General features: G+C 51.5%; 1 protein-coding gene across 1 annotated transcript in view; it reads right to left on the bottom strand.

The window, feature by feature from the left end:
* The window catches only part of SHANK2 (SH3 and multiple ankyrin repeat domains 2), a gene marked incomplete at both ends in the record, with an annotated part of 469,126 nt that overhangs the window by 20,954 nt on the left and 434,753 nt on the right, over positions 1-13,419 (bottom strand). The window contains 3 exons of the mRNA XM_079709253.1: positions 652-672; positions 2,297-2,377; positions 3,009-3,144. Of these exons, the coding sequence (XP_079565379.1) occupies positions 652-672; positions 2,297-2,377; positions 3,009-3,144 (238 nt within the window). The remainder of the gene's footprint in view (positions 1-651; positions 673-2,296; positions 2,378-3,008; positions 3,145-13,419) is intronic.

Below are 13,419 nucleotides of genomic sequence, written 5' to 3'. Positions count from 1 at the left end.
TGCTCTTAGTCGCTGGGGTAGTCATCTCCAGCTACTAGGGGAGAAATCCCCCAGATGTGGTGGGCACTGCTGCGGGAGGGGCTGGTTGGGGCCCGGCTGGTGTCTTAGCTGCTCACGGCACAGAGGCTGGGTCCTCCGTCTCCACGCCGGCCTGGGGCAGGGGCAGGGGTAGGGAGCGGCATGGCCTTGCAGCTGCCCCCAGCTCAAGGGCAGTCTTCCTGCACGTGTAGAGCAGGACTCCTGGAGAGCGGGGGGTTTTCTGGAGCTAAAGGGAGGCGGCAGCCGCCACCCACGGCAGAGGGCGCTCAGGGGTCCATTTGCCAGGGACCCTGCTGGCCTGCATTCTGGCCAGCAGCCACGGAGGCTGCCTGCCCCCCTGACCCGGGCAGGCCAAGCTGTGGCAGGGCGCGGGGTCCCCACAGTTACGATGACGTGGACACGACTTGGGGAGACGCAGAACACGCTGGGGCACCACAGACGGGAGGGGCGGGGCAGGTGTGACAGACTGAAACGGGATGTGTCCTGGGGCTGGGCCCCTGCAGGACCCCGAGCAGGGAGAAGACAGTACAAGGTCACGGCACGGTCTAGACTCGACGCTGAGGGCCACAGGCGTGCGTGCGGGGGTGAGACAGACACTGGGTCGCCCCTTACCCTTCTTCTTCCGGACGGAGGCTTGCAAACAGAAAGGGGAGCGTGAGTCCCGTGGCGGCGGTGCTGCCTCGCTGGGGGCCGACTGCCCCACCGCGCACACCCCTGGCTCTGGGGCACACGCGGGTGGGCAGGGATGCACTGTCTACGCTCTCCTGGGACCTGCTGGCAGGTGGCCTGCCTTTTCTGACTTGCTGTCCGGCAAACCTGCTTCCCCGCGGGGACAAGGGGCTTTCCTCTCACTCAGCACCCGCCCCTTCCTGGCACTCCGCCAAACTGGACCGCGTGAGCTGAGGCAGCTCTTAGGAAGGACCCTCACAGCGCCCTGAGCTGCACCCCCTTAAAGGTGACCTGCCCGCGGGTTCTCCTGGGGGGAGCCCGCCACAGGCGCCTTGGAGGAGCCTGCGTGGCACATGCTGCCTGGCTTTAGAGAAAAACGGGTGATAATTCACACTGTCCTCCCCGTCGGGGGCTGGGCCAGGCCTGGGGTTCAGGGGGCGTTTCCTGCAGGGTCTTGTTTGGGCAGACAGGGTGTGGGCAAGGAGAGGGCCAGAGGAAAGGGGCTCTGGGTGAACTCGTGGCTCTGGGTGGAGGTGGGCAGCCCCACAGCAGTGCTGCCCTTTTCTAGAAGACCTAGGCCTCCAGCTAAGCTGCAGATTCTAGACCCCGGACACGGTGACAGGCGAGGGGGCCCTCGTGGGGAGGACAGAGTGTGGGAGACCCTCCCAAAGGAGCTGCCAGGAAGAAGGGGCCGCTCTGTACTTTCCTGGAGGTAAGGGTCTCTCCCCGAAGGCTGGGACCAGCGACAGCAAGCTGCAGACCAGTGAGGATGCTCGGACTCCCAGCCCCTGGACCAGCTGGGCCTGACGATTTGTTTTGTGCCCCCGTAACGCGCCCTGGGCAGAGCTCACAGATGCTTCCCCTGCCTGCCCACTGAGCCCCCTCAGCGGAGGAAGCCGTCAGTCCACTCGTCCCCTCCCATGGGGTCAGAGCGCCCTCCTCCTGGAGGAGTCCCTGGGCGCCGTGGTGACACCCCAGTGTGACGTCTGGCCAGCACCCGGAGTCCTCCCTCTCCATCAGCCACGTGGCCACTAGGCCCAGGGCTCACGGTGCTCTGCGCGTCCTTCCCCAGGCCGTGGGGGGTGTCCAGCGGCCACAGCCCTCTGTCCTCTGCAGTCCTTTCGAGAAGGCACCAGGAACCCCCTGCACTTGGCCTGCAGCCCACCAGGCCCGCCAACCCCTCGCCAGGGCCACAGCTTTCTGGTCTGAGCCACACACGGTGGGAAAGATTTGGGGGGGCACCCTAGACGGCAGGGGGGCTGCTTGAGGGGGGCCACAGTGGGGCAGCTTACCTTTATCCACTAGTGAGAGGCCCAAAAATTCAAAACAAAACAATGTTAGACGAACCAAAAGGAGGTTAGGCGAAACCACTAACCACCCCCGAAGCCTGCAGGGCCCCAGCGGGCCAGCGTGGGAGCACCGCACACGGGGGCGCTTCCTGACCCCTCTCTGGGTGTCGGGGCCAGGAGAGGGGCGAGAGAGCAAGCAGAGGGCCATGCAGAGGCTGGGGCTTCGCCGGGGCAGGCCCGCCGGCGTGCTGGGTGCTGGCGACGACGCAGGGCTGGGGCGGCTTGGACGTGGCACTCACCGAGCTCCTCCAGCTCCGAGGTCATGGACTTGGAGCGCAGCGTGAGGGCCGTGGTCGGGGCGCGCTTCGGGGGTGGAGGAGCTTGGGGGGCAGACGGGAGGGAGGGAGGGAGGTGAGAGCCGGGCCCCAGTGCCGCCACCCCCTGCCCCTTCCAGAACAGACAGCAGGTGGGGCCCCTGGACCTGCTGGGAAGGCTGAGATGGGGCCTCCCCCGAGGTGGGGAAGCTGGCAGTGGTCACGGCTGTGCTGAAATACCGGAGGTCCCGACGTGCTTCTCCAGTCCCTTTCCTGCCGAGGGGTGGCTCTGGCCTGCTCCCGGCGCCCCTCTGCAGGCCTTGCTCAGCCCCAGTGTCCCCCAGCTGTGACCTCCCTTGGGAAGGAGGGTGGGCCCGAGGACCTCTCCGTTCCACGGCCCCAGGCTGCGTGCCATCACAGTGACCGATGCAGGTCAGTTTGGAGCGGGAGCCCCCAGGCCCCTGTCTGCTGAGCACAGCCCTGGCCTGAGGCCGCCCCTCCCTGTGGGCAAGCCCGAGTCCCCTCCTAACCTCCCTTTCTGACTTGTTTCCTACTCTGGGGCAGGGGGAACGGGACCCCCCGCCCCTAGCGGCAGGAGATGGGGCCCCCCTCACAAGCGCCTGAGCACAGGGGGCTGGGGGGAAAGAGCCCTGCCCCCCACCCATCCTTCGGGCAGGGCTGGCGGCTGGGAGGGCACCTTTCTTCCTGGCCGTGTCGTCCGGGTCGAGATTCCTGGTCACTGTGACCACCTTGAGGACGAGGTGATTCCCCCCCTGGCGGATCAGGTTCACCACCTGCCGGTGGCCGACCTTCACAACGTTCTCGTCGTTAACCTGCGGGGAGAGAGGGCAGGGCGGTGAGCTAATGGGATCCGGCGCCCGCCTGGAGGGGGGCGCACGTGGGCAGGCCCCGTGGGGGCCAAGGAGCCTTCGGGGAAACCGAGCAGCAGCCGCGCGGCCTGGAGGGTGAGGCCGGGCCTCCTGCAGCCCAGAGCTGGTCACCGCCGGGGCCGCTTTCCAGGAGCGAACGTCCCTGCGGCTGCTGCGAGGAAGGCGGACCGGGCTCGGAGCGGGGAGAGCCTCCCTTGGTGGCCCAGCCCCCATCCCCTCCCAGGTGGGCTTTGGCACCCGCTGTCCCCCCAGCTCCCAGGGTGAGTGCCGGGCACGGAGGGAGGCACAGAGAGCAAACCCACAGGAGGTGGGGTCCATGGCGGCTCCAAGTGCTGTCTTCGAGGAAAGAAAACTGCCCTAATGATCGAGAACTGAAAGAAGCACCTGAAACCCTGCCCAGGCTTGCGATCGCCAGTCCACGTTTTGCTGTACTTCTTTCTCCTGCTGTGGATTCCTTAAAAACCGTCAAAGTGCAGTGTAGCCACAAACAGAAGAGTCAGCAAGGTTTGGTGAGTCTTCACAAATCCAGCACCCCATGTAACCAGACCCCAGCGGACGCACCAGGTGCCCGGCTCTGACGACCAGGACCCAGGCGAGCGGGTCTGATCACCTCTGCGGGCCTCTTCCAGGCCAGCTCGGCCTGCTTCACCCCGGCTCTCCCAGGGCCCGGGAACCCCTTCAGGCCTGGATGGGCAAACCAGACAGCTGGCCACCGGGGAAGGGCGGTTCAGGAGGCTGCTTGGGAGGGGGAGATGTGCCTGATTCCGGGCGGCAGCTGCAGTCTTTGCAGTGACTCCTAGCGGCTCTCCTTTTCGCTGGTTTTCTCAGAGGGTGATTAGGGAGCCAGATGAATTCAGGGAGTAAAGAAGTTCGGTGGAGGGAGAGGGCACGGCTGTCCCCGAGCTTGCCAGCGGGGAAGCAACGGGCCCAACTCAGCCAGACCGCAGACACCCGGGACACGCAGCCCGAGGCCCACTGATCTCCCTCCCTCTGCGTCTCTCCTCCCACAAGTATGCTGAGACAGCAGTGCTCATTCATTCATTCATTCCAGCCACCACTCTTGCTCTGAGGGCCCCCTAAATCCAGGAGGTACAGGGGGTGGACGGTCCGTCCCCACCCTCCGGGGGCTTACATTTTCATGGGGGAGTCGGACGGCATGGAAGTCAATGAACAAATGTCATCTCAGCTGTGCTGAGTGCCACCAGAGAAAGCAGGGCCGGCAAGAGAGAGGGGCGGGCGCTGTGCACAGGCATTGGGTTGTGGTGATGGGGCACCGGACATCCGGCGCAGCCAGGGCCGAGCGCTGAGGCGAGCACGAGCCTGGCACGTTCGTGGGACAGCAAGACGGCCAGGGGGCCAGAGCAGTGTGAACCCAGCGGGGAGAGAGTAGAAGAAAAGCCTGGGTTCTGAGAGGCCCAATCAGAGGAGCCTTGAGTGCCAGCTGAGACCTTAGGTTTTGAGCATGAGAGGGGTGCGGCAGATTGATGTTTCAGGAGCGCCAGTCACTCGGGATGGGGGGAGGGGGTGGGGCAGAACCCGGGCCGCTTGGACCGGAGGGAGGCAGGCGGGGTGGGGAGACCCGGTCAGGTCTGGAACCACGGGACGCGGCAACTTGGGTTGTGTGGGACGGAGCTGCCCGAGGCCCTGGTGAGATGCCTGTAGCACAGACGGCCCCCGGCCGCCCACCCTTCAGGCCTCGGCGGCCAGCCCGGTGCGAGGAGGGCGGACCAAGAGGAGGACCGCACCCTGCCGCCGACGGGCGGGCCCCTGCGCTATTCGTGATGGCCCAGTGCAGGCATGGGGAGGGGCTCAAAGACCCCCCAAGGACGAGCGCGACACCTGCTCCAGACAGAAGGACCAGCTTCTCAAGCCCACAGTGGGTAGCAGCCCCTTCCATCTCCCCTCAGCCACACCCAACTTAAGGTCACAGGCTGCTTTGCAAGTAAAGAAGCTCTGGATGAAGTCCGGCCCCCAGAGCAAGAAGCACACCAAGGCCAGAGCCGCGGGCTGCGTGGGCTTTTGTGGATCAGCGGCTGCTGCACAGGTGGCACTTCAGCAGCGACAGCATGGAGGTGTCCAGTGGCTGTGCTGTGACACATACGAATACCCTCTTCCAAGAAGGCACAGGAACACCAGCAACACAATTCAACCTGGAATCAGGAAGCCCATGACCGGCGAGGCAGGATGGGAGCATGCAGCTCCCTCCTCCTTCCAGCACAGAGGGACAGAAGAGCAGAGAGCAGGGCTGCACTTCAGTTTCCCAGCCTTTGAACAAACTGAAGCTGCAGTGTAACCAGAACGGGACTGTGGAGCCAGCTACCATCCTTAAAGCAGATGCTCCAAATTGCTCATGTGGTGACAGGAACCTCAGAGGCTGAGTAAGTTAAATGCTTGCTGTTGCTTCAATTGCCCACTGAACTTTCATGGTTCCTCAAAGACAAAAACAAAAACAAAAAACCCAAAAAACAAACACACACCACACTGGGCCTACAATTCTGGCATGCTGCCACCAGGAGGTGTGTGCCTTAATCAGCCACCACATTTACAGGTTAAGCCAAGTCCTGAAGATTACAGCCTTGGAGCAGATCTAGTCACCTGTAACAGTGCCATTCTCTCCATCGCATCATTCTTACATGCAGACATGGTGCAATTTACACAGGGAGTAAAGCATGGCCACGTCCTGGCAGAGGGCAAGAATACCAGCCTGGCCACCACCTTGGTTCAGGGAACTTCTGCCTTCCTTTACACGCTTTCGTATCCTTCTAAATAATTCTCTAATTCCACTTAAATTGTTACTTGAAATATCAAGCTTGTATGTGTACATAGTTTAAAGAGGCAGAGGCAGAATTCTACAAGGCTTGTTACAAAGCCAACAGGACCTCACCACCTAGCCCCACTTCTCATTCCCAAAGCCTTCAACCCGTTCTTTCTATATCCATCACTGCGTCTCTCACCATGCTGCTACTTGGTGCTTTAATTTTAGATGTCATCTGCTGACACACCACTACTGGAAGTGATGATCTAGCTCAGCATTCTCAGCTGTGGCACTACTGCAGTTCTGGACCAATCAATCAGTTCTTTGTTCGGGTATGCACTGCAGGATGTTAAGCAGCATCCCTGCGTTCCACCCACCAGGTCCAGCAATCCACTCCCCCGCAAAGTGACAAGCAGGAAGGTCTCTAGCCATTGCCAGTTGTCCTCTGGGAGGTCGAAGTCACCCTCAGCTGAGGCTGATAACTACGAATTTAGCTCTTTTTCTGCATCCCCCGTACCACCAGTTTTCCAGGACTTCCATCCTCAGGTGATAGTTACATAGTAGTTTTAACCAGATCAACCTTCAGGGTTTACGTCATGACTAACATCTGTCTACAGGTAAACCACATGGTATACTATGATGACTTTGCCTTTTCCAGTGCGTTTTGTTTCCCCTGGAGTGAAATAATTTTCTGGTGTTTTTAGACTGGTTTAATTTTCTGTGTACTTAACAGTAATTCAAGTCCAAACACTTCCTTAATTACGTAAATCTCTTTTCAAAATCTTCAGGTACATTGGATGTCTTGTTAAGTTTGTCTTCTTGAACAAATCACTCCTGAAGACTTCTCTAACAGTGTGGGTTCAGTGTTCTGTTGGCCTGTGTCCCCATTACTGTCACCCTCAGGATTCCTTCTGATTCTGTCTTGTGTTGGATCTTAGACCACATGTATGTATTTCTTTGATTCAGAACCTCATTTTTGGTAGAGGACGTTCTCCAGTAGTTTTCCAATCAAAGGAGTTTGGGAGGTGATTTTTTTTAGACATTGTCTATTTTAAATGGCTTTACCTGCACACTTAAATAGTAGTTTGCCTGGGTATAAAATTTGAGGTTGGAGGGTAAGGTAAAGTAAGCTCCTAAGACTAACTCTTCTGCAGGTAAAAACTGTAAAGTCTGGACAGAATATACTCCCTCATCCTCAAACCCAAACCAACAAAAACAGTTCCCTGAAAGCTCTGGAACGTGAACAAAGGTAGGCAGATTTTGGATGGGAGTGGAAAATCGGAAGCTTTGGGCCATGGACACAGAGTGGTGTGAGTTACCTGATGCTCTGGTAGAAACCGAAGCCTTTCTGGTTTGAGAAATCAGAGGACAGAGCCCTTTGTGTCCACAGCTGCCAAAGTGAGGGGAGAATTCCAGAGAGGAGAGAGCCAGAGAAGAGTAGTTCCGTGTTCTGTGTGTAAACTCTTCCCAAGTCTGTGGTTGACATCTGAACTGTGTGTGCACAGGGCCAACTCAAAATAGCTTGCAGATAAGGTTAAAACACCGGAACCGATATTTGAGTAGCTGCCACAGCAGGCTAGACAGTTTGCAGCTTGAGTCTAACCAAGGCAGTTGTCAACTGAAACAGAAACATCAGCACTCAAGCAAGAAGTGTAACAGAATCTAGAGTTGCCACAGCATAACATTCACAATATGCAGGATACAATACAAACTTACCTGACGAATCCACAGGTGACCAAGGTGTTGGAATTACTAGACAAGGACCTTAAAGCAGCTGTTATAACAATACTCAACTGGGTAAAAGAAAATACGCTCTTAATGCATGAAAAATAGGAAATCTCAGCAAAGAAAAAAAATATGAGAAATGTTAGAGCTAAAAAAATACAGTATCTGAAATTTAAAAAAGCACTGGACGGGTTTAATAGCAGAATGGGTATGACAGCGCAAAGAGTGAACTTCAGTACAGAAACAGGACTTATCCAATATGAAGAGAGAAGATTTTCAGAAGTGAACGCAGTGTTAAGGACTTGGGGGACAAGGTCAGAAGGTCTAACATAATGATAATTAGAGGCCCAGAAGGGGAGAGTAGTCAGAGGCCCAGAAGAGAGAGAGAAAACGGGTCAGAAAATATGATGGCTGAAAAGTTCCCCAGTTAGGTGAAGGACATTAACGTACAGATTCAAGAAGCTCAGTGATTCCCAAGTATGATAAATACCAAGAATATCATGCCTAGGCACATGATAGTCAATCTGCTGAAAGCCAGAGAAATCTTAAAGCAGCCAGAGAAGGACGTACTACTTACATAGGAACCGTGATTTGAACTATTGTGGACCTCACATCAGAAACCATGGAGACAAGAAGAGCCTGGAACAGCATTTTAAAACTGTAAAATTAAAATAATCGTCAACCTAGAATTCTATAACCACTGAAAATATAAAGAAGGAAGGCAAAATAATAAAGACCTTTGTAAATAAATGATAACCAAGAGAATTAATTCATTGCCAGCAGACCTGTACTGCAAATAATGCTAAAGGAAGTTCTTTAAGCTGGAGGAAAATGATGAAGAATCTTTAGAAGGCATGAAGGATGTGAGAAATGATAAATGCCTGGGCAAAATATAAAAGATGATTTTCATTCTCATTAAAAAATAGATACGACTGTTTTAGGCAGAAATGCTATTGTTTTGTGGGGTTTATAATGTGAGTAGATGCAATACCTTAGACAGATGAAGCATAAAGGAAGGCAGGAGTGAGGCAGATACAGCTGTACGGCTGCCAAGTTTTTATACTTCACGTGAAGTGTGCAGTGTGAATTCTAAGTGGACGGAAGAGTAGCGTCAATAATGAAATTAATGGGATAAAGCTCCAGTTAAAAAGCAGAAGCTATAAGAACAGATTTTAAAAAAGACCTAAATATGCTGTTTGTGCACTTGACACAGAGATTGAAAGTAAATCAATGGAAAAAGGATTTCCCATAGATGGAGTGGCTGTATTAATATCTGACAAAATAGACTTTATCCACTTTGCAAAACAGTTTGGCAGTTCCTCAAAAAGTTAAACATGGGGCTTCCCTGGTGGCGCAGTGGTTGAGAGTCCGCCAGCCGATGCAGGGGACACGGGTTTGTGCCCTGGTCCGGGAAGATCCCGCATGCCGCGGAGCGGCTGGGCCCGTGAGCCATGGCCGCTGAGCCTGCGCGTCCGGAGCCTGTGCTCCGCAACGGGAGAGGCCGCAACAGTGAGAGGCCCGCGTACCGCAAAAAAAAAAAAAAAAAAAAAAAAAAAAAAGACTTAAGGAAAAGAGCATTACCAGAAATAAAATGGGATATTTCATAATGATACAAGAGGTCATTCATAAGGACATAACAGTCATAAACATTTATGCAACTAATAACAGAGCCTCAATATAATGAAGCCAGATTTGACAGAATGAAAGCAATAGGCAACTCTGCAAACATAGTAGGACATCTTAATGCCCCTGTCTCAAACTGATGAAACAGCTAGACGGAGAAGGAACATATTTTCCTTGGTCCAGGTTTTCTGAAATTTGCTGATATGCCTTGGTGTGTCTCTGTTTTCATCTCTTATACTGGGTACTCATGAATCCCTTTCCATCAGGAAACTTGCATTCCTCCATTCTAGAAAGTTTCCTTCCGTTATTTCCTGAACACTTCTTTTCTTTCATTTTCTCTCTCTCTCTTTTTAAAAAAAATTTGCCCTCACTGCGCAGCATGCGGCATCTTAGTTCCTCAACCAGGGATCAAACCAGCGCCCCCTGCAGTGGAAGCACGGAGTTTTAACCACTGGACCGCCAAGGAAGTCCCTCATTTTCTCTTTGAGGTACACTTATTTAGCACATGGTGGACCTTCTGGGCTGGCCCTCTAATTATCTTTCCTCTCCAACTTTCCACATCTCTTTCTGGGAGATTCTTTTCAATTTATCTTTCAATTTGTCTATCAAAATGTTCATATCTGCTGTATTTTTAATTTCAAGAGCTCTTATTTTGTTCTCTATTAGTTTAAAAAAGAGCGTTTTGTCCTTACCGCAAGGATGCAATATCTTCTTTTATCTCACCGATCATATTAATAATGTCTTTTCATAATCTTACTCTCCTCTCCCTGCATAGCCTGTTTCCTCCTTTTTTTCCTCTACAGTATGTTTGTTTGGGGCTTTCTCTTTCATATTAATTCTTTCACCGATGTCATATTTAAGGAAGACCCCTAAAGAGCTGATTCCTGTCCCAGCCAGTTATTTTGTGAATACTGACAAACTGATCCTAAACTTCATATGGAAAGGCAAAAGACCCAAAATAGTTAATGCAGTACTGAAGCAGTACAAAGTCGGGTGCCTGACGTCAAGACTTACTACAGAACTTCACTGATCAAGTATTGGCGAAGGAAGAAAGAATAGACAAATAGATCAACGGAATAGAACAGATAGCCCAGAAATAGACCCACACAAATCCAGTAACTGATCTTTTACAAAGGAGCAAAGGCAATTCAATGGACAAAAGATATCTTTCAACAATGGTGCTGGAACAATGGGACAGCCACATGCAAAAAAAAAAAAAACAAAACAAAACTAGACACAGACCTTACACCTTTCACAAAAAATTAACCCCAAATGGGTCACAGACCTAAAGGTTAAAACACAAGATTATAAGACTTCTGGAAGATAATGTAAAAGAAAATTTAGGTGACCTTGAGTTTAGCAATGACTTCTTAGATAAAACACCAGAAGCACTATCCATAAAAGAAAAAAATTGATAAACAGTCCATTAAAATGAAAAACTGCTCTGCAGAATACACTGTCAAGAGAATGAGAAGACAGTCCACAGATGGGGAGAGAATTTTTGCAAAACACATATCAGATAAAGGACCAGCGTCCAAAATACACAAAGAACTCTTAAAATAATAAGAAAACAACCCAAATAAAAATTGGGCAAAAGATCTGGATATCTCACCAAAAAAAGATATACAGATGATCAATATCCTATGTCATTAGGGAAATGCAAATTAAAACAACAATGAGATACCATTACACACCTACTAGAGTAGCCCAAATCCAGAACACTGACAACGCCAAATGCTGGCGAGGACGTGGAGCAATAGAAACTCTCATTCGTTGCTGGTGGAAATGCTAAAACGGTACAGCCACTTGGTAGACAGTTTGGTAGTTTCTTACAAAACTAAGCATACTGCTTCCGTGTGACTCAGCCATCAGGCTCCTTGGTGATCATTCACCCCAATAAGCGAAAACCTGTGTCTACACAAAACCCTGCACATGGATGTTTATAGCACCTTTATTCATAATCGCCAAAACTTGGACACAACCAAGATGTCTTTCAATAGGTGAGTGGATAAATAAACTGTGATACATCCAGACAACGGGACTGTTATTCAGTGATAAAAACAAATGGACTATCAAGCCACTGAAGGACATGGGGGAACCTTAAGTGCACCTTGCTAAGTGAAAGAAGCCAATCTGAAAAGGACACACCTTGTATGATGCCAACTACATGATATTCTGGAAAAAGCAAAACTATGGAGACCATAAAAAGATCAGTGGTTCCCAGGGGTTGGGGGGAGGGAGGGAGGAACAGGTGGAGCACAGGAGATTTTTAGAGCCATGAAATTCTTATTCTATATGATACTGTAATGGTGGACAGATGACATTATACATTTGTCCAAATCCATAGAATGTACAATGCAAAGAGGGAGCCCTAATGTAAACTGTGGACCTCAGTTAATAATAATGTATCAATATTGTATAATATTATATCAGTATTGGTTCATCAATTGTAACGAATGTACCACGGAAGAACAAGATGTTAAAAATACAGAAATGGGTAGGTGGGGAGGGGTAAGGGAGTATGTGGGAACTCTTGTACTTTTCACTCTATTTTCTTCCTGTAAATTAAAACTATCAGAAAATAAACAATTAAAAATAAAATAAAGTTAATTAAAAAGCTCATTTCTACAGTTTTTTATTATGGAAGATTGTCCCACAAATAACCAAGAGCAGAGAGACCATTACTCTGGACAACCGCGGCCTTGGCAGCCAGCGCCAGCATGACCGGCTGGAGCAGTTCCAGTGCCTCTACGCACCCCACCGCCCTGCCCCCCATGGAGCAAGTCCCAGCCTCCTCTCACCCTGCCTGAAAGCAATCCAGGCTGCTTTGTGTTAAAAGACAAAGTCTCACACTAAAAGCAGAGCCACAATACCACGATCACACCTACAAGGTAACTCTCAATCCTCATATCACGAAATACTCCCATCAGGCTGGAGTTTTCCTGACTGTCTCGTAACTGTCCCCAAGCACACAGCTGGTTCGCTGGAATCAGGAGCTGGACACAAGCCACACGTTGTGTCTGTCGGCATGGGTCTTTTTTACTCTGTGGGGTTCCCCATTCCTCTTTTATTCCCTCGCAGTCCATTTGCTGCAGCAGAAAAGCCATCGCACCCCCTTGGTTTTGTTTGCCGTGTGCCTCTTTCCTCTGTTTTGCCATCCGCTGCTGGCTGGAGGCTGGAACCTGGTTCAGGTTTGGTTTGTGGCAGGCGGACGTCACAGGTGGGGCTGTGTGCCCCCCATGTCAGAGCCCCCGAGTGTCTGCTGCTTGTGGCCTTCTGCGATGTTAAGATTTATGGGTGGGTTCAGGCATGGTCACCACTACCCGCTAGCTGGTCACTAACATTTTTAGCTACCACCGATGGTCACTGCCTGGATCGTCTACTGCTCGGGGGCTGTAAAATGGTGATATTCTACTTCTGTTGTTGCTTCTCCATTTATTATTTGGAATAATTTGTAAAGAGAAACTTTCCCTCCTCAATTATTTGGTTGCCCTGAGGGACAGTCTCTATAAGAAGAGCAAGAGGCGTGCTTCATTCTTTCTTTTTATTCACCGGCTTTCAGATTAATGAAACTTCAGGAGCGACCCTTTCTTGAAGGTAAACTGTTACAGCCACTATGGAGAACAGTATGGAGGGTCCTAAAAAACCTAAAAACAGAGCTACCATAGGATCCAGCAATCCCAGCGCTGGGCATATATCTGGAGCAAACCATAATCCGAAAGAATACATGCACCCCAGTGTTCACTGCAGCACCATTTACAGTAGCCAAGAAATGGAAGCAAACTAAATGTCCATTAACAGATGGATGGATAAAGAAGATGTGGTACATATATACAATGGAATATTACTCAGCCATAAAGAGAATGAAATAATGCCACTTGCAGCAACATGGATGGACCTAGAGATGATCATACTAAGTGAAGTCAGAAAGATAAATATATGATAGCACTCATATGTGGAGTCTAATTAAAAAAATACTTATTTTTGGCTGCGTTGGGTCTTCGCTGCTGTGTGCGGGCTTTCTCTAGTTGCGGCGATTGGGGGCTACTCTTCATTGCAGTGAGTGGGCTTCTCGTTGCGGTGACTTCTCTTGTTGTGGATCACAGGCTCTAGGC

Source organism: Hyperoodon ampullatus, assembly GCF_949752795.1.
Source record: "Hyperoodon ampullatus genome assembly, chromosome: 7".
NCBI classification, from domain to species: Eukaryota; Metazoa; Chordata; class Mammalia; order Artiodactyla; family Ziphiidae; genus Hyperoodon; species Hyperoodon ampullatus.
Note: the sequence above shows the minus strand (reverse complement) of the source record. Positions and strands in the feature narration are given on the sequence as shown.